Raw genomic sequence first — 25,995 nt, 5'->3', positions numbered from 1 at the left:
CTCTGAGCTGTGTGTCTTGGAGCTGGCCATGTAACCTCTCTGAGCTGTGTGCCCCAGAGCTGGCCATGTAACCTCTGTGAGCTATGTGCTCTGGAGCTGGCCGTGTAACCACTCTGAGCTTTGGTTTCATCATCAATGAAACCTCCCAGGGCTGCTGGAGGGGAGCGTGTGCAGCATGCATTACAGGTGGTCTATCGGCAGGGGCTGCCTGCTGCTTCAGGTGGGAACAGGTGACAGACAAGTCCAGAGGAATGGCTAAGAGCACAGACCCTGGAACCTTCCAGCAGCCCCAGTGCAAAGCCTTGGCTCCACCTCCTGCCAGCTGCACAGTGGCTAAGATGCTTAACCCCTCGGTGCCTGCTCTCTCATTTGTCATGTGGGGTTGGTAATGGTAATTAATGAGGATCAGAGGGGCCCATGTTTGGAGAGAAGCTGAAGCAGTGCCTGGCACAGGAGAAATAGTGAATGGTGCTGACTGTTGTTGTTTTAATCAGCAGAAGGGCAGATGGGGAGGGCAGCTCAGCCTGGAGGCCTCAGGGTTCTTCACTCTAGTATGTTGCTTTGCTCACTCATACTTTACTTCATTCATTCCGTGCTCATGTATTGAGCACATACTCAGTTTTGGCACTTACAGATGCCAAAGTGAGGCCAGCCCTGCTCTCCTGGAGCTCATGTTGATGGGGAGTGGGTGGGAAGGTTGGGAAGGGAAAAGACCAAAGGCAAGCAAGCGAGTTGGAGGACAGTGCTATGAAGGAAAGACAGAGGACAGCAGCCTGAAAGACAAGGTGTCGGGGAAGCGCTCCTTCAGCGAAGGTGGGCAGCACAGCCTCCCAAGGGGCCGCATCGCAGCCAGGGCCTGAGAGTTACCTGGAGCCAGCCCCGGAAAGATCTGTGGCTGGGGGAGGGTTTCAAGTGAGGGGACAGTGACAGCAGCGGGCACTGGGCACAGGCTGAGAGGAGGCAGGACGATTAGGACAGGGTGGCAGAAAGGGTGGGGATGAGGGTGTCAGGGTTGCAGGTAGGAAGAACCGGCCATGCAGGGCCTAGAAGACCATAGGAGGAAGTTTGGATTTCAATCTAAATGTGAGGAATTTCCAAGAGGGTTGAAACAGTAGAGCGCCACGTTTGGGTTCATGTGTGCAGAAAGGACCGCCCACAGGAGCAAGGACCAGGAAGCCTTTGAAGCAGGGCTCCCTCTCTCTCCACCAACCTTCCCCAGCCCCCGTCCTTGCACTTCTGTTCCCTGTCCCTGAGCTGCCGCCAACTTGTAGCTTCAGTGTTCCCCTGCTCCATCGTGCCTTCTCCACGCGCGGTTTTACACTCCCTCCATATTTGTTAGTTGAAAATTTCCAAGACAGAGACAGTCTGAATCTCTCAGCTCATCCCTTTCTCAGGGCATGGCCTGGGCTGCTGCTGCTTAGCCTGGATGAGGCACCCCCTCCTACCTCAGTCGGCTATGACTAGAGCCCCTCAGAGACCAGGTCATTTGGTGCAAACCCTGCCTGCCCTGGCCACATGAGCAGGAACCATGAGTCCTGTAGCTTCTTGTCAAGAAGGCTGGAGGTAGAACAGTGAACAGACTGGGCGTGCCAGCTATACCATTATTACCGTCATGAGGAAGACGGGCTGGATTGGTTTGCTCTGGCTCCAAGACGTGGAGTTAAGTCCAAAGTTTCTCCATGGTAGAGAGTCCATGGAGACGGAGTCTTGGGTGCATAGGATGGAGAGGAAACAGTCTTTCTATCCTAACCCTTTTGGATGGGCTCCTGCCATGCTTAGAGGCAGCCGGGGGTAGGCAGAGTGGTCAAGGCAGCCAAGCCCCCAATGGCCAGTGGCCAGTTCTCAAAAGCTACTCCACCAAGAGAGGGACCACAGTCCTCTCACAGTCTTGGGGTTTCATTTGTAGGGCCGTGCCAACCAGGAGGGATCAGCAGGGCCACACGGTCACCTTGTGTATTCACATTGGTCAGCAGGGGACACCATGGTGGGATGCAGTGGTCCCAGTGCACAGTGAGCGCCTGCAGTCCCAGCCTTATTCACAGTCCACACAGCCCCCTTGCCTCCCCATTCACCCTCTGTACTCTCCTCCTGGCTGTCTTGCTGGAATTTTTTTTTTTTTTTTTTGAGACAGGTTCTTGCTATGTAGCCCACACTGGTCTTGAACTCCTGGGCTGATGCGATCCACGCACCTTGGCCTCCTAAAGTGCTGGGATTACAGGTGTGAGCCACTGCGCCCAGCCCTGAAACTCTCTTGAATTACACACCCTGTTTCTACTGACCAAGCCCAATCCATTTACCGCCTCCAGGAGAACAGGTTTCTCTTCTTATGGTCTCACCCAACAATAAGAAAGCACATTTGGGTAGAGCTGCCCTGACAGGAGGGGCTACGTCAGGTGCACTGGCCTCCAGATCCCTTGACCAGAAGGTCACAGAGTCATCCCAACTCTGGCTGCTGGCCAAGAAGCCGATGACCTCCACCTGTAAAACCCTTCCCAAGCCCCTCTGATTCCTGGGGGTTTGGGGAGGATCATGGCGATGGCTGTGTTGGGCTCCCGAGCTGCCGCCTTCCCTGTGGAATGGGCTGGTGGTGATGTGTGGCCTCTTGTTCATACTGTCCTTTTTGCCCCACCACTTCTGGGCCTTAGATCTTTCTGCTGCTATCTGTGGATTAAGATTTATGGCTTCCTCAGCCTTGTAATACTTGGGTGGACAGCGGCCTAATCAACAGAGCTGTCGTTTACCAAAATGCTGTCAGATTTGATGAACGTCATCGGCTCTTAGCATTAAATTGCTAGTGAAGGGATTGGCCTTTCAGCAATTTACTGTGGGGTGAGCTTTCCTTAAAGGTCTCTAAAGCAAGTTCATTATTAAAGCAGAGGCTTTGCTCTCACTCAGCCACCATATCCTGTGTCCTGTTGTGGCCTGTGCAGCTTCAGCACCTTCAGAAAATCTCACAAGTAAAAATGGGAAGTGTTGGGGACCCTGTCTCTTGTTATCTTCCTTCTGAGTTCTGAAACCACTGCAGTGAGGACAACAAATGAAACAAGCCGTAAAGCATTGGCCTTTCCAGTGACTTTGCACAACACAGACTGTCAGAGTGGGGAGCGCTGCTATTTCTAAGAGATCAGACAAATCAGGGATGAACACATGAAGTCAGCCGGACCTCCCCACCCTAGACCTGCCTTTGTCAGTGTTTTAGAGCTCTCCTACCTCTAGAGGGAGCCATTTGCATACTGCAGAACCCGCACAACCATATGGGGCAGCCCCCAGCCTTGCTCTTTTTTTTCTACTTGACAATAAGCTTTAATGCACACCTTTTGGAACACTTTGCGAAGAGGGGTGGCAGATATGAACAAATAACTCTGGGCATGAACTGGGCTGAGTGTGGGCTGGGTATGAAATAAGCTGGCCTTGGGCTGCAAAAAGGAACATGGATTTGGGGGTGTCAGGGCTTTTAAATCCTCCTCCTGCGTATGATTGATACTGCAAGGGTCTACCCAGGTCTGGGTGCTGCAAGTGGGCAGGAAAGAGCAGCCGCTTCGAAACACCCACTCAGGTACAGCAGCGTGCCAAGCGGGGAGCCAGCCAGGTGCACAGTCATCATCCCTTGCAAGGGCGTGGAGGTGGGAGGCAGGGAGCTGTGCACGGCCTGGGGGGCTGGGTTGGAACCTGCCAGCCTGGGCTGCTCACTGGAGGTGAGCCTTCCGTGTGGGCAGGGCTGCTTTCAATCTCCTCCCAGTGGTGGCAGAGGAGCCTCCCTGGGGCTGGGGGCGGGAGAGCAGGCCAGATGGAGGGACTATTTATTCCCCTCTCCAGCACCCACTCAACATTAGAAACTCTTTCTGGACCACATTAATTTTGTCACATGTTGCTTCATAAACACATTTTCCCATTATGTGTGCTATGTGACCTCCTTGAGGGCAGGGCATTGGTTTTTAATTTTTTTTTTTTTTTTTTTGTATCTTCCTGTGTTTTCAGAACCTTGTATGCAGTCGGCGCTCAGTAAAAGATTGCTGATTCAGTGCCTTAATGCCGACTGCAAACATGGGTCCTGACACCTCTGCAAGGTGAGCAGTGGTGCTAAAGGGAAGATGGGAAAACCATAGACGAGATAGAGGCCGGGCGCGGTGGCTCACGCCTGTAATCCCAGCACTTTGGGGGGCCGAGATGGGTGGACCACCTGAGGTCAGGAGTTTGATACCAGCCTGGCTAATGTGGTGAAACCCTGTCTCTACTAAAAATACAAAAAAATTAGCCGGACGTGGTGGTGAACGTCTGTAATCCCAGCTACTCGGGAGACTGAGGCAGGAGAATTGCCTGAACCCAGGAGGCAGAGGTTGCAGTGAGCTGAGATCGCGCCGTTGCACTCCAGCCTGGGCAACAGAGTGAGGCTCTGTCTCAAAAAAAAAAAAAGAAGAGAGAGAGACCTGGGCTTTCTTTGAACATTAGAGCTCTCTTTCATGCTTTCAGATCAAATCCAAGGCTAGCAGAATTGTTCATCCTGATTCTTGGTTATCTTAAGTTCAGGCACATTTGGGTCCAGGAGCTCAAATGATATAATGACCTATTCTTCTCTCTCAAGCCCCTGGACCCCATGTGGTACCAAGACAAGCCACCAACAGCTGCCCACTTAGGTTCCGCCACCCTGCTACCACATCTCTTCCATGCCCCAGAACCAATCACCCAATCACTGGGGGCCAGGGGAATCGCATGCTCTGATTGCTAGGCCTGGGTCACGTGCTTCCACCCCTTGGAAGGACTCAGTGCCATGTGAACCTCTTGGGGCTCGGGCAGGAAGTGAGGAGCAAGACACCATCTCAAAAAGCCAAAACAGGGTGCTTTTACCAAACACAGGGGAGTATGTGCTGGACAGGCAGAAACAACGGCTTCCACCACAAAGCCTTGTCGATCTCCTGATCTCATGCTATTGGAAATTGAATGTGCGTGCGTGTAAATTACCTGGGATACTGCTCAGGTTCACATTCTGATTCCCGAGGCAAAGAGGGGCCTGGAATTTTGCATTTCTCACAAATTCCCAGGAGATACTAATGCTGCTGGTCCACGGACCACACTTAGAGTAGCAGGACCCTAGTCCAGGCCCCCTTTTTCTGGACAAAGGACTAGAAACCCATGGGGAGGCCAGGCCGCACCCTAGGCCCTGGCCGGTGCTGGTGAGTCAGGCAGCCCCTCAGGCCTGGGCCCCGTGCCCTGTGGTCCCTCCTCCTTGCCCCCTCTCGAGCCATCTCTTCCCCAGCTAGAAGGCCTACTGGTATTTGGATGTAAATTGAGTAGTTTCTCGGGGGGAGGGAGGAGCATGCTCTCCTGGGAGGTATGGTAGAAAATTGTGCACTATTCACAATAGCAAAGACTTGGAACCAACCCAAATGTCCAACAATGATAGATTGGATTAACAAAATGTGGCACATATACACCATGGAATACTATGCAGCCATAAAAAATGATGAGTTCATGTCCTTTGTAGGGACATGGATGAAGCTGGAAACCATCATTCTCAGCAAACTATTGCAAGGACAGAAAACCAAACACCGCATATTCTCACTCAGGTGAGAATTGAACAATGAGAACACATGGACACAGGAAGGGGAACATCACACACCGGGGCCTGTTGTGGGGGGCCTGTTGTGGGGCCTAAAACTTAAAGTATAATAAAAAAAAAAAAAAGAAAATTCAAATCAGTGATGAACTTCAAAGCCTTTACAGCTTCATCCCAGTCGAGGCAGGAAGACCTCCAGGAATCTCCGGGCCTGGAAACCCCCAGTGTTGGTTATATGTTCCGGGTAGTGCTTTCCCTCCACAGGCCCTAGCGCCGAGGCTAACACATGTGCTAAGAGGAAGTTGATAGTGCCTGGGAGGAAGCTGCGCCATATGTGGAGCTGGAACCCCGGGGCAACATGGGACAGATCGTCAAGAGATTGAGCAGCAGAGGAGCAGAGAAGGTGAAAACAGCAGGGGGCACTGGGAGTCCAGAGGGGCATCTGCAAGCAACCCATCTTCTATAGGAAGGCGTGGCCATGCACTTTCCTGCTGCACCCCGCCTCCTCCCTGTTCTCCCAGGCAGAATCCCAGCTGCTTTTCTTCAGCCCTTTCCACCATCTCTCTAAGATCTTTTCTTCAAATGATCTGTAGCTCAGCCCCTGCCTCCTTTTTTGTGTTAGATATGCTTGAGAAATTCCCTTTTTTTTCTTTTTTCTTTTCTTTTTGTTTCTCTTTCTTTCTTTTTTTTGAGATGGAGTCTTGCTCTATTGTCCAGGCTGGAATGCAGTGGTTTGATCTCGGCTCACCGCAAACTCTGCCTCCTGGGTTCAAGCGATTCTCCTGCTTCAGCCTCCCGAGTAGCTGGGATTACAGGCATGTGCCACCATGCCGGCTAATTTTTTGTATTTTTAGTAGAGACGGGGTTTTGCCATGTTGGCCAGGCTGGTCTTGAACTCCCGGCCTCAGGTGACCCGCCTGCCTCAGCCTCCCAAACTGCTGGGATTACAGGTATGAGCCACCGCACCTGGCCAGGGAAGTTCTCTAATCCCAGTCCAAAGGCCACTGTAGCCCAGGCTGGACACATTGTTTTTTAATTTTTAATTTTATTTTATTATTTTTTTTTTTTTTGTAGAGACAAGGTCTCACCATGTTGCCCAGGCTGCTCTCAAAATCCTGGCCTCAAACAATCCTCCCGCCTCAGCCTCCTGAAGAGCTGGGATTAGAGGTGTGAGCCACCACACCCAGCCCAGGTGGGACACATTTATTCTTCAACATGCCTGCTGGGGGCAGTACAGCGTGGTGATTTAGAACAAGAGTTCATCCACAACTACAGCCCTTGGGCCAAATCTAGCCTCAGCCCATATTTGTAGATAAAGTGTTACTGGAACACAACCATGCTCATTTCTTTAGTCATTGCCCGTGGCTGCTTTTGAGCTGCAATAGGATTGCTGAGTATCCTAACAGAGACCATATAGCTTGCAAAGTCTAAAATACTTCTGGCCCTTTACAGGAAATGTTGGCCCATCTTTGGTTTAGTGTCAGGCCTGTGATTAGGCTGTGCAACTTCCTCGCTGTGTGGCCTTGGGCAAGTGGCCTACACCCTTGTGACTCAGCTTCCCTCTTGGGTTGCTCTGAGAACTAAATGAGCGGCCAGGCACGGTGGCTTACGCCTGTAATCCCAACACTTTGGGAGGCCAAGGTAGATCACTTGAGGTCAGGAGTTCGAGACCAGCTTGGCCAACTTGGCAAAACCCCGTCTCTACTAAAAATGCAAAAATTATCTGGGCCCGGTGGCAGGCACCTGTAGTTCCAGCTACTCAGGAGGCTGAGGCAGAAGAATTGCTTGAACCCAGGAGGCAGAGGTTGCAGTGAGTCGAGATCATCCCGCTGCACTCCAGGCTGGGTAACAGAGTGAGACTCTGTCTCAAAAAAAAAAAAGAACTAAATGAGTGAATGCACCTGAGTGCTTGGAGTGGCACCCAGTGACATGGCACATAGTGTGAAAGCATTGATGGGGGAGCGGGGCATTGTGAACTTGGATCAGAAAGGAGTTCTGTCCAAACTGCTAGAGTTTGGTAGGTCAGTAAGACTCTGACATCATTTTCTTCATCATCTGGATAATCCTTATGTTTACTAAACCTGCAGAGAATTGAATATTACAGGGGGTGAAAAGTTCTAACTCCAGGGCTTCAAGGGAAATGCATGCCCTAACTACCACCACCACCACCCCCCGCTTTTTCTTTTTTATTTATTTATTTTTTTGCTGCTTCTAGGACCAGTTCTAGGAAATTGCTTTTTCTAGGGCCAGTTCCTCCCTAGTCCATCTTCCAGAGACATAATCTTTTGTTTTTGTTTGTTTGTTTGTTTGTTTTTTAAGCAGGGTCTCACTCTGTTGCCCAGGCTGGAGTGCAGTGGCGCGATCTCGGCTCACTGCAACCTCCACCTGCCAGGCTCAAGCGATTCTCCTGCCCCAGGCTCCCGAGTACCTGGGACTACAGGCACACACCACCACACCTGGCTAATTTTTGTATTTTTGGTAGAGACAGGGTTTCACCATGCTGGCCAGGCTGGTCTCGAACTCCTGACCTCAACTGATCTGCCGTCCTCAGCCTCCCAAAGTGCTGGGATTACAGGCGTGAACCACCGCGCTCAGCCAAAGATGTAATCTTGATCGTGCCTTCCCCAGCCCCTCTTAGCTCCAGAGTCTCCTATGATAACAGCCCTAGTGGGCATCTGGCTGGGTGCCAGCCCCATTCACAGGCTCCCACGGAGGCCTTCTCTCTCAATTTCCTCCTGCATCATTTTTCTTTTAGTCACTTGTCCTTCTCTGAGCCCTTCTTTGCTCACTTTTTCTTTAGAGACAGGATCTTGCTTTGTCACCCAGGCTGGAGCATAGTGACGTGATCATAGCTCACTGCAGCCTCGAACTCCTGGGCTCAAGTGATCCTCTTGCCTTGGCCTCCCAAGTAGCTGGGACTGCAGGCACGTATCACCACGCCCGGCTAATTTATCTATTTATTTTTTTAGAGATGTGGTCTCACTATGTTGCCCAGACTGGTTTCAAACTCCTGGACTCAAGCAGTCCTCCCATCTCAGCCTCCCAAAGTGCTGGGATTACAGGCATGAGTCACCTTGCCCAGCCCCTAATTACCCTTGAGTACCCTTTATGTGAGTCTTAGAGTTCATGCACGTACTCTGTGTCCTGTTCTGTCTTTCAGTAACAGGGCCAGGACAAGGCGAGGTAAGTAAGGCACCTGGAGCAGAATAGTAAAGGAGGCCTCATGCTCGATTTGTGCATGGACAGGTCGGTGCCTGAGAGTGAGACTCCCCTCAAGCCAGCCCTGGCCCTGCTTACTGAGTCCAACACAGCCAGCTTTACCTCCAGCCTCGGAGCAGGTGGCAGTTTCTCTGGTTCACTACCAGAGGACATGGTTGGCTGGCTTTTGGGGGCTATGCCGAATGAAACTTACACCTAAGAGGCAGTCTGGTGACCTGTGCAGAGTTGATGCCATGTAAATAGGTGCAGCTCTGTGGTGCTGTGTGCCAAAGCCCCAGCCAAGGGCTCACCTGCGTCACTGCGTGTCATCTTTGTGGCAGCTCTCTGATGAAGATTCATGAGTGCTGTCTTAACAGATTTGGAAACTGGGCTCAGGGAGGCTAGGTGACTTGCTCAAGGTCACATAAGGAGTAGGCATCAGAGTTCCAGGAATTGCGTAGCATGCCTGAGTCTAGAACCCAGGCCCTTCACCACACGGGAGACACAGTAACAGAAACGCAAAAGTAACAAGTGCCCAGAGTGGGTTAGCAAGTGGGATGGAGTTGAGCTGCTTGCAACAGAAACTAGATTGCTGCAGCTTAGAGACCATGGCTCCTGTTTCCTCACTTGTGAACAATGCACTTGGAGGCAGCCTGGTGGCATGGGTGGATGGGGCCACCAGGAACCCAGCTTCTCTGTTGCACTGGGCCATCTTTGGTGTGTGGCTTTCTTCCTCATTCTCACAAGATGACGGCTGTGTTCCCAAACATCCCACCCACATTCTAGTCAGGAAGAAGGGTACAAGGGTAAAGGACAGAAGTCCTGTCTGCACTGAGTCTCTCCTGATTACCAGGAAAACAGAGTTTTCTCTGAAGCTCTGCCTTGTAGACTTCTAACCACTAGCATTGCCACACCTGGATCTCGTGGCCATCCCTAGCTGCAAGGGCCCCCAGCAATGTGACTGTCTTAGTGGGGCACATGGGCACCTCAGTAGAGTCAGGCAGCTGACAGATACCGGGTAGGCAGAGAGCATTGTCTCCAAAGCTAGGTATGGTTTGGATGCATGGAAAAGATTTGGGAGAATGGCATTCAGATTGGGAGAATAGCATGAGCAGAGGCACAGAGGTGGGAGAGTTCAGGGTACAAAGGAGGGCCAAGACTGTCACAAATAACTTTAATCCTCTTCACACTGGTTTAAGCAAAAAGGAGAATGTTTCAGTGGGGCTCGCTTCAGGTGCAGCTGGATCCAGGGCTTCTAAAACCCATCAGGACTCTGCTTCATCCTCTCAGCTCTCTTTGCTCTTTCTGTTAGGGACAGGATGGTCCCCAGCAGCTCCTGACAGACTTCCCTCTAGCTTCACATCCCGCAAGAAGAGAGCACCTCTTTCCCACGGCTCTAACAGGAATCCAGGGCTGTTCTCATTGCTACCTTAGGTCCATTTCTATCCCTGGACTGGCTGGCCATAGCATGTTATAAGGGTGGAATGGGTGGATTGGCCAGGCCTGCCTCAAATCCCCACCATGGGGCCACATGTGGACCGAGAGTTGGGAGGAAATTGGGTCCCAGAGGAAAACAAGGGAGGTGTTTCCTGAAGGACACAGCCTGGATGCTGGACTGATGGAGCTGCAAATCCTCGCAGCCCCAGAAGCCCTTTGTTTGGCCTAATTATCAGGTGTGTGGTTGTCTGTGCAGCAATCAGGGCAAGAAGGTGGGCTGTGGCCACGTGGTAGGGAAGCTTGTGTGCCAGGTACATCAGTTAAGGTGCAGGTTTGGCTGTCCAGCAGGGAGACACAAGTAACAGTGGCTTGAACAGCATGAAAGCTGTTGTCTCTGACACAACACTGCTTAGATGGGAGCACTCGCCCTTGCTCCATGAGGTCACCGAGGAACCCCTGTTACTCTGACCGTCCTCCAGATGTTGCCTTTCTCCCCCCAGCACCAGTCAGCTCACTCCCACCTCCCCACTGCAGCTGGCAGGGGAAGCTGCAGGGCCTGGGGAAGCTGGCCCCTGCCCTTTGAGGAGACACCTGGAAGATGCAATGCACATCCCTCCCTCCCACCCACAGCTCGTGAATCAGAACATGTTCACGTGGTTCCTCTTAGCTGCAGGGGGACCTGGGACTCCATGTGCACATCTGGAACTCCAGGCAATAGAAGAAGGGGAAAGTGGATATTGGAGGGGAGTCTGTAATTGGCCACACCAGGCCAATGAGTTTCCTTCCCAAAGAACGATCCAAGGAATACTAGAAGAAAGAGAGGCCCCAGTCCAGAGTGTCCGCAGTCCAGAAAGTTTGGGAAATGTCCCATGCTGTGTTTCATTTTAGGATATCCACAGTGTGAGTATGTAGGCCAGGGTTTCCCAAACAAGTCTGATCACAAAGCCCCCCCTTTCTTTTATTTAAAGACAGGGTGTCACATTGTCACCCAGGCTGGAGTGCAGTAGTGTGATCTTGGCTCACTGCAGCCTCAAACTCCAGGGTTCAAGCGATCCCCCCACCTCAGCCTCCCGAGTAGCTGGGACAACAGGCACACACCACCACACCTGGCTAATTTTTTTTTTTTTTTAATGGAGTTTCGCTCTTGTTGCCCAGGCTGGAGTGCAATGGCATGATCTCGGCTCACTGCAACCTCTGCCTCCCGGGTTCAAGCGATTCTCCTGCCTCAGCCTCCTGAGTAGCTGGGATTACAGGCATGCGCCACCACACCTGACTAATTTTGTGTTTTTAGTAGAGACAGGGTTTCTCCATCTTGGTCAGGCTGGTCTCGAACTCCTGACCTCAGGTGATCCGCCCACCTCGGCCATCCAAAGTGCTGGGATTACAGGTGTGAGGCATCATGCCCTGCCACCTGGTTAATTTTTTTAATTTTTTTGTAGAGATGGGGGTCTCACTATGTTGCCTAGGCTGGGCTCCAACTCCTGGCCTCAAGTGATCCTCCTGCCTCGGCCTTCCAAAATCCTGAGATTACAGGTGTGAGCTACCATGCCTTGACCACAAAGTCCTTTTTGAGAAGTTTAGCACCTACTAAAAGTCTACTGATAAGGAATTTCCAACTGACTGGGCATAGTGGCTCATGCCTGTAATCTCATCACTTGGGGAGGCCGAGGTAGGCGGATCACTTGAGGCCAGGAGTTCAAGACCAGCCTGGCCAACATGGCAAAACCCCGTCTCTACTAAAAATACAAAAATTTGCCACGTGGTGGTGGGTGCCTGTTGTCCCAGCTACTCAGGAGGCTGAGGCAGGAGAATTACTTGAACCTGGGAGGTAGAGGTTGCAGGGAGCCAAGATCGCACCATTGCACTCCAGCCTGGGCAACAGAGTGAGATCCTGACTCAAAAAGAAAAAAAGAACAGAATTTCCAACCAAAAAGTTATTTTTAAAAATTCTCCTGCATGTTCTTTGGACAGCAAGAAGTAGTAGACTCTTGAGCGAGGCGGCATGGCCCATCCAGTGCTGGCCCAGATGGGGAGGAGGCCTGTGGCCCATGCTCGTCATGACACCACTGCTGTTGCATGCAGGCACACCACCCCATGGTATCTAAGCCCGTAGATCCTGGCTGCACCTCTCCAGTGCCAGTCCCTGCCCCGAAGAGGAATAAAGACCTCATTCCACCTTATCTGAAATGGTCTGCATTTTTGTACAGAAAACTGTACAGATCAGAACAGAAGCTGGCCCGCGGCTCCACATTGAACCTCCTGTGGACTATTCTGATGATTTTGAGCTGTGTGGGGATGCGACTCTCCAGGCAAACAACACTTCTGAGGATCATCCGCAGGTAGGGATGGCCTTGGCCTTGTGCTCGGGACACCTGAAGGACGGCGAGGCTCAGTGCTGCAGTGGCCCCTCGGGGCACTTTCTGACAGTTATTTATTCTGTCCTTCACTCGCCACTGTGTTCCTTCACTCTTGCGTTCATTTCACACAGTTTGATGAGCAGACCTTGGGCTAGAGGTCAGCATTCAGAGGCACCCAGTGACCAGGGGTCGATGAGGCCGGGGTCTGACCTCTAAGGGTCACCAGCACATATTCCCTGTACAGGGAGAGAATGCAGAGAGGTTGGGGCAGAGCATGGTGCAGACAGAGGAGGGAGAGGATCCCGGAAGGCTTCCTAGAGGGAGTAACTGTTGTCCTGGGTCCTAAAAGCTGGGTAAGAGTTTGAGGGGCAAGTTGGTGAGGGCAGGCAGGAATTGCTGATGCTCAGCCTGTCCACATGTGTATACATGCACCTGATAAATATTTCGAATACCACCCCCAGGGCGGCAGGAGCCACATGTTTAAAAGCCTAGAGGCCTATGCAGCTTTAGCTTGGAGTCCATGTCGGTTTAGCAGCTTACAAGGTTGACAACAGGACATTTTACTCCCCATCCTCAGATTGCCATTTCATTCCTGAAATCCTTTGAACTGCAAAAGTATATCCCAGTCCTTCCTTCCACAGGCATTTGTTAAGCAGCTCTCACTGACCATCAGGCCCTGTCCCAGGCACCAGAGATTCAGAAATGAACAAAACTGAAGAGATGCCTATACTTTTTTATTTTTGTATCATTTTTTTAAAGACAGAATTGTGCTGTGTCACCCAGGCTGGAGTGCGTTGGTACAATCATAGCTCACTGCAGCCTTGAACTCCCGGGCTCAAGCCATCCTCTCACCCCAGCTTCCTGAGTGGCTGGGATTACAGGCATGGGTTGCACCCAGTGAGGTGCCTGTTCTTAAGCAATTTATGTTCCAAAGGGGAGACAGACAGTGAAGAAAAAAGGAAGAAATAAATGATGAGATCATTTCAGGTATCAATAAGTTCTCTGAAGAAAACAGAAGAGAAAGATGGGACAACAAGATGGTGTGGGAGAGAAGGCAGTGTTAGCCAGCATAGAGAGAGAAGCAAGGCCTCTTTCCAGCATGACATTTCAGTTGAAACCTGATGGATTAGGAGTGACCTGGGGCCAGGCGCTGTATGTAGCTCACGCCTGTAATCCCAGCACTTTGGGAGGCCAAGGTGGGCAGATCACCTGAGGTCAGGAGTTTAAGACCAGCCTGGCCAACATGTTGAAACCCCATCTTTACTTGTAATACAAAAATTAGCTGGGCATGGTGGTGTGCACCTATAATCCCAGCTGCTTGGGAGGCTGAGACAGGAGAATCTCTTGAACCCGGGAGGCAGAGGTTGCAGTGAGCCAAGACTGCACCACTGCATTCCAGCCTGGGCGACAGAGTGAAACTGTGTCTAAAAACAAAAAAAAAGGAGTGGCTTGGCAAGGAGCAATGAGAAAGGCATTCCAGATAGAGGAAGCGGCAAGTGCAACGGCATGAGGCAAGGCTTGTTCAAGGAGCAATGAGAAAGGCATTCCAGATAGAGGAAGCAGCAAGTGCAATGGCATGAGGCAAGGCTTGTTCAAGGAGCAATGAGAAAGGCATTCCAGATAGAGGAAGCAGCAAGTGCAACGGCATGAGGCCAGGCTTGTTCAAGGAGCAGGATGCAGGCACAGTGTGAACAAGGGGGATAAAGAATGAAGGAAGATTAGGTGCACTGGGGCAGAACAGGCCTGGGCCAGGGTGGAGGTAGGAGTGGATGGTTGGGGTTTACTCCAAGGGCATTATTTTTATAAATAGAATGAGTAGATCATCTCCATAGTTATGTAGAAGCAAAATTATCCAGAGGTGGTAGGTCAAAGTCAAGTTGCTAAGCCAGACCCTGCCCCGTTTGCCAGAGCGGCATTTGTTCAACTCTGGGCCCCGGCTGCAGATTCAGTGACGTCACCGCAAAGGCAGAGTCTTGCTTCTGCATGTCGCTTTCGTGAAGTGAGAAGGACTCTTACAGGAGGTGGGAATGCTGTCCAGGAAATGTTCCTCTGATTTTGGTTTCATGCTTGTACTTCCTTATTTGCTGATAAAGGAAAGACAGATAAAGAGCAAGGATCACTTTGTTTCACATCCTGGTTGCAAAAAACCCGAGTATGTTGGAAAATTTTTGTTTCCCTAAAACAGAATATAAAAGTCCTTTTCTATGGAATGATCCAACGACTTTGTTTCTCTGCCCAGTCCATTAAAGTGGGGTTAAACAGTAGGCAAAATTGTGGACTTTACTACCTTTAAAACTCAAATCCCAAACAACACAGACAATTTGCTTTTGAACTAAACAGGCCCCTGCTCAGGATCAGTCTGTGCAAAACAGCCATCAATTTCTCTTAATTGGGAGGCTGGTTTTTAGCCAAGCACAATATGTTAACAGTCCCAGCCCCAGATGTGTGTGTGCCCTTCAAGCAAGAGGCCGTGGTAGTTTGCCTTTGGTCAAGCATTGGGCACCTCTCGTTAAATTAACATACAGCTCTTCCTTTGCGAGCTCCCAAGCTCCCTACAACGCGAGGCAGCAGCGTTAAGTCCCATTAGCATCCTTTTGTGCACGTGCTCCGCATAGGCATGGCTGCTGCTCTGCCAGCACTTAATTTTCTCCACTCTGAGTGCTTGATTATATTTCTCTCTTTTCTTTTTTTTCCCCATCTTGAGGGGGCACTCCATAAGACTTCACAGTCAATTTCCTCCTGGAGTTATTTTCCTGCAAAGTGAAAGAGTAAAATGGCAATGCCAGTTTTCGGCAAAGGCAGAAGCCTTAAGAGATGCAATCTGAACAGGGAAGAAAAAAAAAAGGCACGAGGCCAAATATACTTAGCCACCTCACACTGTTTGCAAGCGCAGCCTGAAATGGAGCAAGAGGAAATGCATGTCCGCATATGTACTTTTCATCTGACCTTCACTGTTGAAACACACCAGCCTCTCGCCTTTAATCACATCTTCCGTGAACTTCAATTTCATAGCTTCTCTGAGATCACAGACTGGCTTGCTGCAGACATGTTCTGTTGCCCTCCACCCCGTTGACTTGTACATTGCTTTTAAAAGATATGAATTACTAGCTGACATTTTTATTTATTTATTTATTTATTTATTTTGAGACGTTGTCTCACTCTGTCACCCAGGCTGGAGTGCAGTGGTGCGATCTCGGCTCACCGCAACCTCTGCCTCCAGGATTCAAGCGATTCTCTGGCCTCTGCCTCCCGAGTAGTTGGGATTACAGGCGCCGACCACCACGCCCCACTAATTTTTGTATTTTTAGTAGAGATGGGGTTTCACCATGTTGGCCAGACTGGTCTCGACCTCCTGACCTCAGGTGATTTGCCCGCCTCACCCTCCCAAAGTGCTGGGATTACAGGCGTGAGCCACCATGCCCAGGCAAGGGGTCCACATTCTTACACACCAACAGTGACCAGAGCTGAGGAACAGCTGTCCCCTTAGGTGTGTGTGCTCCAGTGTACCACCATCCTGGGTACCATTCCGGACACTGAGGATAAGGCAGAAGAGAAACAAGTATCATGTGTCAGGAGACAACAGAGCTGATAAGAAAAATAAAATAGGAAGGGGATAGAGAAAAATGGCCAGGGGCTGCTATTTTATATGGAGCGTGCAGGGGCTTCCCCTTGATGAGGTGATACTTAAGTAGAGGAGAGGTCAGAGAAGCAGCCATGGGTCAGATTGCACGGGGCTTGAGGGCAGAAATAAAGATACAGGATTCTCCTTAAGTTTGAGGGGAAACCATCATAGCTGTTTTACATCTCTGGTGAAAGGAAGACACCGCTTTCCAGAGAGTTCTGCCAAAGTGCCAAGTCTTAGTTATGTTGGCTTTCCTGGGGACATGGTTGTATGCTGCAATGGATGATATGTTCACCATTTAAGTGGTATTGTCTCTGGCCGGGCACCATGGCTCACATCTGTAATACCAGCACTTTGGGAGGTGAAGGGTCACTTAAGATCAGGGGTTCAAGACCAGCCTGACCAACGTGGTGAAACCCTGTCTCTACTAAAAATATAAAAATTAGCCAGGTGTAGTGGCACACACCTGTAATCCCAGCTACTCAGGAGGCTGAGGCAGGAGAATCACTTGAACCTAGGAGGCAGAAGTTACAGGAGCCGAGATCGAGCCACTGTACTGCAGGGGCAGAGTGAAACTCCATCTCAAAAAAAAAAAAAAAAAAAAATTGTCTCTGTTGATGTATCAGGAATGAAACAAAGTGTACATTTTAAAAACTTACAATACTTATTTTCCTGATAATGCATAATTGATATAAAAAATTCAAATGACAAGGCTACCGTAAGCGATGATTATGCCACTGCACTCCAGCCTGGGTGACAGGGCAAGACCCTGTCTCTAAAAAAAAAAAAAAAAAAAACCAAATGATACAAAGAAAACAAAAGTCCTTTCATAATCCCACTGCCCCCAGAGATAATTATTGTGAGTAGATGGGTAGATAACCATCTGGACTAAAAATGGCATATTTCATTATATCCAAGAAGAGATCATTGATCCAGAATATCCTGGACCTGTCTCATTCCCAGTGAGTGGTATCTCCCAAGTTTAGTTACCTCTGAAGTCCCTGAGAGCGTGGTAGGTGACAGGAAGACAGGGCCACCCTGACGTCTTCTGGAATGCCTTCTGAGTGTTCTCTCCATTGGGTGGATGGTGCTATGGGGTGAGTCAGGTTTTTTCCCACAATAACAGTTCAGTGTCTTAAAGTCATTATTGCTGACATTTATAAACGACTAAAGGCCACCATCCTTGGCCAGCCCACCCCAACCCTGCCCCCAGCCAGGCTCCGCAGCACATCCCTTCGGTCTTTCTTCATTCATTCCAGTGATGAGACTTAGGGCAGTTTCAATGCGTGGGGTTACCATAGCAGGAACTTAGGGCAGTTCCTGATGTTTGGGGTTACCATATAGATGACCTCTGAGTGGGTGCCTTTTTAACATTTTTAATGGTTATTTTCACATAAATAGGATTATACCATCTATGCTATTTGATTATCCCACTTTTTCTTTTTTTTTTTGAGACAAAGTCTCCCTCTGCCACCCAGGCTAGAGTGTAGTAACACAATCACAGCTCATTGCAACCTCTACCTCCTGGGCTAAAGCAGTCATCCTGCGTCAACCTCCCGAATGGCTGAGACAACAGGCACTCACAACCACATCCAGCTAATTGTTGGGGAGTTTTTTGGTAGAGATAGGGTCTCATATCCCACTATGTTGCCCTGACTGGTCTTGAACTCCTGGGCTCAAACAATCCTCCTGCCTCAGCCTCCCAAAGTTCCAGGTATTACAAGGCTGAGCCACCATGGCCAGCCCCATTTACTTATTTACTTATTTATTTATTTAAAGACGGAGTCTTGCTCTGTCACCCTGGCTGGAGTGCAGTGGTGAGATCTTGGCTCACTGCAACCTCCGCCTCCTAGGTTCAAGCAGTTCTTCTGCCTCAGCCTGTCATGTAGCTGGGACTACAGGCACGTGCCACCACACCTGGCTAATTTTTGAATTTTTAGTAGAGATGGGATTTCACCATGTTGGCCAGGCTGGTCTCGAACTCCTGACCTCAGGTGATCCGCCTGCCTCAGCCTCCCAAAGTGCTAGGATTACAGATGTGAGCCACTGTGCCTGGCCTCCCATTTTTTAAAAAACTCAACAACATACCTTGGCCATCTTTCTACACTGGTACTCACTCAACTGCCATACAGCTCTGTGGTTCAGAGCACTGTTTTAGGAGTTGGTGGCCTGAGTTTGGATCCTGGTCCATTGACTGGCTGTGTGCCGGCAATGGTGTTGATGTAGCAGGGATGAGAGTGATCAGATCCACTTTAGGAGCAAGAGCAGAAGGTGATTTAGTGAGGAGAAGATGGGAGGCAGAGAGACCAACAGAAGAGCGAGGCCCCAGCATGTCTTCAGGGACAGGAAGTTGTTTTTACCATGCCCAGTTCTCTGTGCTTGTCCCTAGGATACCAAATCTCCCACCAGTACCAAGCCCTGTGGTTTTAACTTCTCCCTTCTGAATGCATGTGGACATTCTGACCCTTCAAGCAGCGCGGACAAAGAAAGGATCCTCTTGACTATTCAGGATGTGATGGTAAGATCAGTTTTCAGCATCCTAACCCCGAAGGGCTAGGGATCTTTCCCATAGCCAAGCAGCTGTGCCTGCCATAAGATGGACTCCATGAGAGAGTCTAGGAAAACCACAGGGTGGGCACGGTGGCTCACGCCTGTAATCCCAGCACTTTGGGAGGCTGAGGCAGGAGGATGGCTTGAGCTCGGGAGTTAGAGACCAGCCTGGGAAACAGCAAGACCTTGTCTCGACTAAAAATTTAAAAAATTTGCAGGGTGTGGTGGTGTGTGCCTGCAGTCCAGGTACTTGAGAAACTGAGGCTGGAGGATCACTTGAGTCCAGGAATTCAAGGTTGCAGTGAGCTATGATTGTGCTACTGCACGTCTGCCTGGATGACAAAGAACCTGTCTCAAAACAAATATACAAACACAAAAACAGCTCTGGGCTGCTACCGCCTAGAATGGATATATATATATACATATATATATTTTGTTTGTTTGTTTGTTTAAAGAGATGGAGTCTTGTTCGGTCTCCTAGGCTAGAATACAGTGGTGCAATCATGGCTCACTGCAGCTTTGAACTCCTGGGCTCTAGTGATCCTCCCACCTTAGCCTCCCAAGTAGCTGGGGTTACAGGTACGTGCCACCATGCCCAGCTAATTATTTATTTATTTATTTATTTATTTTTGAGAGACAAGGTCTTGCTTTATTGCCCAGGCTGGTCTCAAACTCCTGGCTCAAGTGATCCTCCTGCCTCAACCTCCCAAAGTGCTGGGATTACAGGCATGAGCCACTGCGCCTGGCCGGAAGATGTAAAACAATTCACAAGAGATTTGACTTAATGACGTTACATTTAAATAATAAGAGCTCACGTTAAATGAGCACTTACCGAGTGCCAAGCACCATGTTGAGCATGTAACACCCATCACCACGTTAACCCTGTGAGTTAAGTTCCAGGGATTTTCATTCCCATGTTGTGGTTTGAGGAAACTGAGGAATAAAGAAATAATGTTGCTCACCCAGGCCTCAGGGAAGCACCTGCTGGAAGCCCAGGCTCATGACTCCTTGTTCCTTACAATTCACAGTCACAGGTGGGGAATATTGCACTCACCTGGTTTTGCTCAGAATGTGCCACAGTCTGTTGTGAATATTATTGATGTTATGCCCAGGAGCAAGGTGTTCAGAGGTGACCATCCATCAGTTATGCTTAATAATGTTTTAAACAATGATAGAGAGAACCTCTCCTTAGCCGAATATCTCCTCAGTGAATCCATGACTGAAAATGTGGATGAAAAGTGTTTTTCAAAAGCAAAATCTAATGCGAAACAGCCAGACAAACCCAAATTGAAGGGGATACTCTAAAAACAACTGGCCTGGAGTCTTCAGAAATGTCAGTGACAGCCAGATGCGGTAGCTGATACCTATCATCCCAGCCCTTTGGGAGGCCGAGGTGGGAGGAATGCTTGAAGCCAGGAGTTCCAGACCAGCCTGGGAAACATAGGGAGACTCCATCTCTACAAAAAATTAGTTGGGTGTGGTGGTGCATGCCTGTAGTCCCAGCTACTTGGGAGGCTGAGGTGGGAGGATCACTTGAGCCCGGGAGGCCGAGGCTGCAGTGAGCTATGATCATGGCACTACACTCCAGCCTAGGCAACAGAGTGAGACTCTGTCTCAGGAAAAAAAAAAAAAGGAAGGAAAAAAAAGTCAGTAGCATGAGAGACAAAGGGTGCTGTTTCAGATTAAAGGAGAGTAAAGAAATAACACAATGAGGCAATGTGATGAGATCCTAGGGGTGTGAGGGAGAGGAATTGCTACATAAAAGGAGAATTTTGGAAAGTGAATGAAATTTGAGATGAACTATATTATATTAGATAATATTGTATTGATGTTAAATTTTCTGAGTTTGATAGTTACATTGTGGCCATGTAAGAGAATGTCCTTGTTCTCTGGAGACACACACTGAAGTGTGCAGGCATGAGGGGCTGTGCATAAATGGGTCAGGATCAAGAATATGTGTGTACATATTGAGAAGGAAAAAGTGGGAGGGGAGAGAAGGAGAGAAATGTGGCAAAATGTTAACAACTGGTGAATATACGTGAAGGGTATTTGGGTGTTCATTATACTAGCATGATAAGTTTTCTGTAGGTTTTACATTTTTTCAAAATAGAAAAAGCTAGCACATTAAAGAGGAGAGGAGCTGCTCCAGTAGAACTAAGCATCACCAAAAGAAGAAATAGAGAAAAATGGTCGGGCACAGTGGCTAACACCTATAATCCTAACATTTTGGGAGGACGAGGCGGGTGGATCACCAAGGTCAGGAGTTCAAGACCAGCCTGGCCAACATGGCAAAATCCCATCTCTACTAAAGAAAGGATACCTAGTTAAAAAACAAAAAACAAACAAAACAAACAAACGAAAAAAACAAGGCCAGACGCAGTGGCTTATGCCTGTAATCCCAGCACTTTGGGAGGCCGAGGTGGGTGGATCACAAGGTCAGGAGTTCAAGACCAGTCTGGCCAACAAGGTGAAACGCTGTCTCTACTAAAAATACAAAAATTAGCTAGGCATGGTGGTGTGCATCTGTAATCCCAGCTACTTGGGAGGCTGAGGCAGGAGAATTGCTTGATCCCGGGAGTCAGAGGTTGCAGTGAGCCAAGATCATGTCACGGCACTCCCGCCTGGATGACAGGGCAAGACTCCATCTTGGGAAAAAAAAAAAAAAAAAAAAAACCAGCATAGTAGGATTGTATCAATGTAGTTTCCTAATTGTGATGTTATGCTGTAGTTATGCAAGGTATTACCATTGGGGGAAACTGGGTGAAGGGTACATGGGCTCTCTCTTTATTTTCCCTTACAAATGGCATAGGCAATCTATAATTAGCTCAACATAAAGAGTAAAAATTAAATACAAACACCAATACCCAGGTCTTACCACTCAGAGGATCTGATTCTGGGTTTGCACTCAGCCATTGTTCCCTTTTTTAAGGTCCTTTATGTGACTATAATTTGTCGCAATGTTTGAGAACCATAGTTATAAGGAAAAGATAGAGCTGCAGTTCTCAAAGTTGGATATGCATAAGAATCACTTAGGATATTTGTTTAAGATGCATATTTTAGGCCTGAACTTTTAAGCTAATAGAATTTGTCGATAGGAGGTAGCACATTTTTAACAAAAGAACTCCCAGTGATTCTGAACCAGAGACCTGAAGATTAGAGCACACCTCCAATGGAGGGAGCATCTTTTAAGATACTTTGGACTTTGTGACTTAGATTTGAGGACTGTAAATTAGGGACATTTTAAAAAACCAAAATTAAAAGCTCTTCTACATCGTACAAAGTTAAGATGACCAACCAGTGAAAAAGCAACAAAAATACAGAGTTTCACCAAGGTCAGAAAGGTACAGGATGGAAGATGGGGTCTGCCCTTCTCTTTGAAACCATATTCTGCACTTCTGGAAACCTGGAGGGGAGACGATGTCCCTTAAAAAAATAACAGATGAAAGTACAGAAGCAGAATAGCTCCTAAAAATATCTCCTGTACTACAGGTCAATTTGTTTTTGTTGTTGTTATTGTTTGCTTGTTTTTTCAGAGTCTCGCTCTGCTGCTCAGGCTGGAGTGCAGTGGCATGATCTCAGCTCACTGTAACCTCTGCCTTCCAGGTTCAGGCAATTCTCATCCCTCTGTTTCCTGAGTAGCTGAGATTACAGATGTGTGCCAGTATGCCCAGCTATTTTTTTTTTTTTTTAGTAGAGACGAGGTTTCACGATGTTGGCCAGGCTGGTCTCAAACTTCTAACCTCAGGTGATACACCTGCCTTTGTCTCCCAAAGTGCTGGGATTACAGGCGTGAGCCACCATGCATGGCCTGTAGGTCAATTTGTATCCAAAATAGTGACCACTAATATCAAGAAAAGACTGAATTATGTTCAGCATACTCTTTTAAGAAGACAAGGAAGTTTTCATATATTTTCAAAATATTTACATACAGAATAATTTGTTTAGGTTTTTTACTACTTGAATGGGTAAATTTGGCTGGGCTCAGTGGCTCATGCCTGTAATCCTGGTGCTTGGGAGGCCGAGGCAGGAGGGTCACTTGAGGCCAGAAGTTGCAGATTAACCTAGGCAACATAGTGAGATCTCATCTCTATAAAAAATTAAAATTAGCTGGGCATGCTAATGTGCACCTCTAGTCCCAGCTGCTCGGGAGGCTGAGGTGGGAAGATTGCATGAGGCCAGGAGTTTGAGGCTCCCCTAAGCCATGATCACACCACTACACTCCAGCCTGGGGGACAGAGCAAGACCCTGTCTATACAAAAAAAAAAAAAAGTGAATTTTAGATAAATAGAAAATTAATTTTGCATTGTTATTATATTAAGACATTATATTAAGACAGTACTATGTTATTATATTAAGACAGTACTATGTTATGAAAATAAATATGCACCCATCCTATTTGGTTTTTGGTTGTAATAATTGTTATTATATTAAGACAGTACTATGTTATGAAAATAAATATGCACCTATCCTATTTGGTTTTTCTAAGTTTGGTTACATTTTGAAATGTGGCTCAAACTTGAGAAAAAACAATGCAGAGAAAATAGAGGCATGTAGGAGAGGCTTTCTGATTAGGTATGACTTGAAAAAATATGCTAAAATGCAGGATAAGGATAGAAATACACTGAGGAATGGGAGGGAGTGTGGCCAAACTGAGGGCTCAGATTCGTGACTAGAAGGGCCAGCTTCAGCTCACAGATGTGTTCTCTTGGCCGGCTTGGTGGCGCACCATAGTTATCACTGTTGCTGTTTGACTTCGACTTAGAAAACTTTTCTTCTGAGCATGCACCCCCAGTTTGGCCTGGTCCCCACTCCCTATTGTACAACACTGTGGTTTATTTGATAGTTTATATAACATTACGCCTCCTGAAGATGTCAGAGTTTGCGAGTCTTGTTTTAGGGAGGAGAAAGACCAAGTGACAGATTCCGCAAGCCTGGGAAGGTAGCTTGGGTTTTTCCATAAACACTCTGGGGCCTTGGCTAAGTCACACTCCTCTGGAGCCCCCATTTCCTCCTTTAACAAGAAATGGTGAATTAAATATCTCCTGCACCTGCCAGCTCTGAAATCGTAAATCCTAGGTATGGTTTATAGGAAAATCTTATTCTCATATTACAAAATCCATGGATTGGCCGGCAGTGGCTCACGCCTGTTATTCCAGCACTTTGGGAGGCCAAGGTGGGTGGATCACCTGCGGTCAGGAGTTTGAGATCAGCCTGGCTAACATGGTGAAACTCCATCTCTATTAAAAATACAAAAATTAGCCAGGCATGGTGGCGCATGGCTGTAATCCCAGCTACTCAGGAGGCTGAGACAGGAGAATCGCTTGAACCCGGGAGGTGGAGATTGCAGTGAGCCGAGATGGCACCACTTTACTCCAGCCTGGGCAACAGAGAGAGACTCCATCTCAAACAGAACAAAACAACAACAACAACAAATCCGTCGATGGGAATAGACGATACATAATAGTTTGTGGAGCTCTGGCTCATATCAGTACTTTTTTTTTTTTTTTAGAGATGGGGTCTCACTATATTGCCCAGGCTATAATGCAGTGGCTATTCACAGGTGCGATTATAGTGCACTACAGCCTCAAACACCTGGCCCCAAGCCATCCCCCCGCAAGTAGCTCAGACTACAGGCACACACCACCGCATCCAGCTATTGCTGTAGGTCTTTTGCAAGTTCAGTATTTAGGGCCTCAAACACCTTCCCCCATCCCAGATCTAAGCTTCATGATAGCAGACATGTGCTCCGTCTCATTGCCTGCTGTGTCTCTGGTCCCTATAAAAGTGCCTGGCATAGAGGTGGTCTGCAAATAAATCTTCATTGAGCAAGTGGATTGAATGATTAAATCAATGAGTGAGTGGTATAGCTGTTGATTAGGCACCCTGACCAGCCCACACAAGGGACTTCAGTCATCGCATCACTGAGTTATGATTACAGTGAGTGTTTTCCAAACTGTGAATCAGGACACATAATCTAATAAGGAATTTTTGTGTTGCTTGGGGTAGAAGAGTCAGTTTGAGATATGTAGTTTGGATCCTGAAATACTGGGATTTCTGGCACATGTTCTTAATGTGAGAGAATATTTTAAATCACCTGAGTGAAGCAGGTGGGTCAGTCAGGGCATGCAGAGAATGGTGGGGATGGTAGCAAACAATCACAGTGGACTGTCATCGTGTAGAAATATGGGCCTAGTGGTGCCAGGCTTTCTAGGTTTAAGAGAAGCCATGTATCTGGGTTTCTGGGTTTCTTTCTTTCCTTTTTTTTTGAAACAGAGTCTCGTTCTGTCGCCCAGGCTGGAGTGCAATGGCACGGTCTCGGCTCACTGCAACCTCCGCCTCCCGGGTTCATGCGATTCTCCTGCCTCAGCCTCCCAAGTAGCTGGGACTACAGGTGCACACCACCATGCCCAGCTAATTTTTGTATTTTTAGTAGAGACGGGGTTTCACCATGTTGGCCAGGCTGGTCTCGAACTCCTGACCTCAGGTGGTCCACCCATCTAGGCCTCCCAAAGTGCTGGGATTACAGGCGTGAGCCACTGCGCCTGGCCTGGGTTTCTTTATGTTTGATTTCCCCCAATTATTTTTATGTTGGCAACTAATTTACAGTTTGTTTTTCAGACAGGGTCTTGCTCTGTCACCTAGGCTGGAGTGCAGTGGCGTAATCATAGCTCACTGCAGCCTCGACCTCCTGAGCTCAAGCTTTCCTACTGCTTCAGCCTCCCAGGTAGCTGGGATTACAGGCACAAGCCACTGTGCCTGGCTAATATATATATATATTTTGTATAAATGGTCTTGAACTCCTGAGCTCAAGCAGTCCGCATGCGTAGGCCTCCCAAAGCATTGGGATTATAGGCATGAGCCACCATGCCCAGCCTAATTCACAATTTCCTGTGGACCAAACAAAATATACCTGCTGGCCAGATGTGGCCTTTAGACTACCAACTTGCAACTTCTGGTTTAGATAATGAAAGCTTTGTCAGTTCCTGATGAGACAGGAGGAAGAGGTCTTTCTCCTTGACAGTGGCTCTTGACCTAGCTTGTCTATTACCCAGAAACATCAAAGGCCCCCAGGGATGACCAACTGGACAGCTCAGACCAAAAGACGGCTGGCTTATGGCATTAGAAAGGGCCCTGGGCAGGTGGGTCAGACAGCACAGGGCAAGCTGAGCAGGAATAATTTGGTGATGAGCATGAATGATGTGAAATGATGCTGAACAAGCACTAAATGCCCATGAATTCGATCCCGTCCCTCAGTAGGGTGTTTCTGCAAATGAAGG

The 25,995-nt window shown here is 48.5% G+C and overlaps 1 protein-coding gene across 14 annotated transcripts in view; it reads left to right on the top strand.

Annotated features, from left to right (window-relative positions):
- KATNIP (katanin interacting protein) overlaps window positions 1-25,995 on the top strand; it is a 241,234-nt gene that overhangs the window by 87,360 nt on the left and 127,879 nt on the right. For 4 of the 14 annotated variants that reach the window (XM_063612783.1, XM_055297728.2, XM_063612784.1 and 1 more), the window contains 2 exons: window positions 12,397-12,528; window positions 18,558-18,686. The exons of 4 other annotated variants lie outside the window; for them this stretch is intronic. In XM_063612783.1, coding sequence (XP_063468853.1) covers window positions 12,397-12,528; window positions 18,558-18,686 — 261 coding nt within the window. The remainder of the gene's footprint in view (window positions 1-12,396; window positions 12,529-18,557; window positions 18,687-25,995) is intronic. 6 more of the 14 variants (XM_063612788.1, XM_063612786.1, XM_055297730.2 and 3 more) reach the window with 2 other exon arrangements.

This window comes from Symphalangus syndactylus, chromosome 11 (assembly GCF_028878055.3).
Source record: "Symphalangus syndactylus isolate Jambi chromosome 11, NHGRI_mSymSyn1-v2.1_pri, whole genome shotgun sequence".
NCBI classification, from domain to species: Eukaryota; Metazoa; Chordata; class Mammalia; order Primates; family Hylobatidae; genus Symphalangus; species Symphalangus syndactylus.
This window is presented reverse-complemented; position numbering and strand designations above follow the sequence as displayed.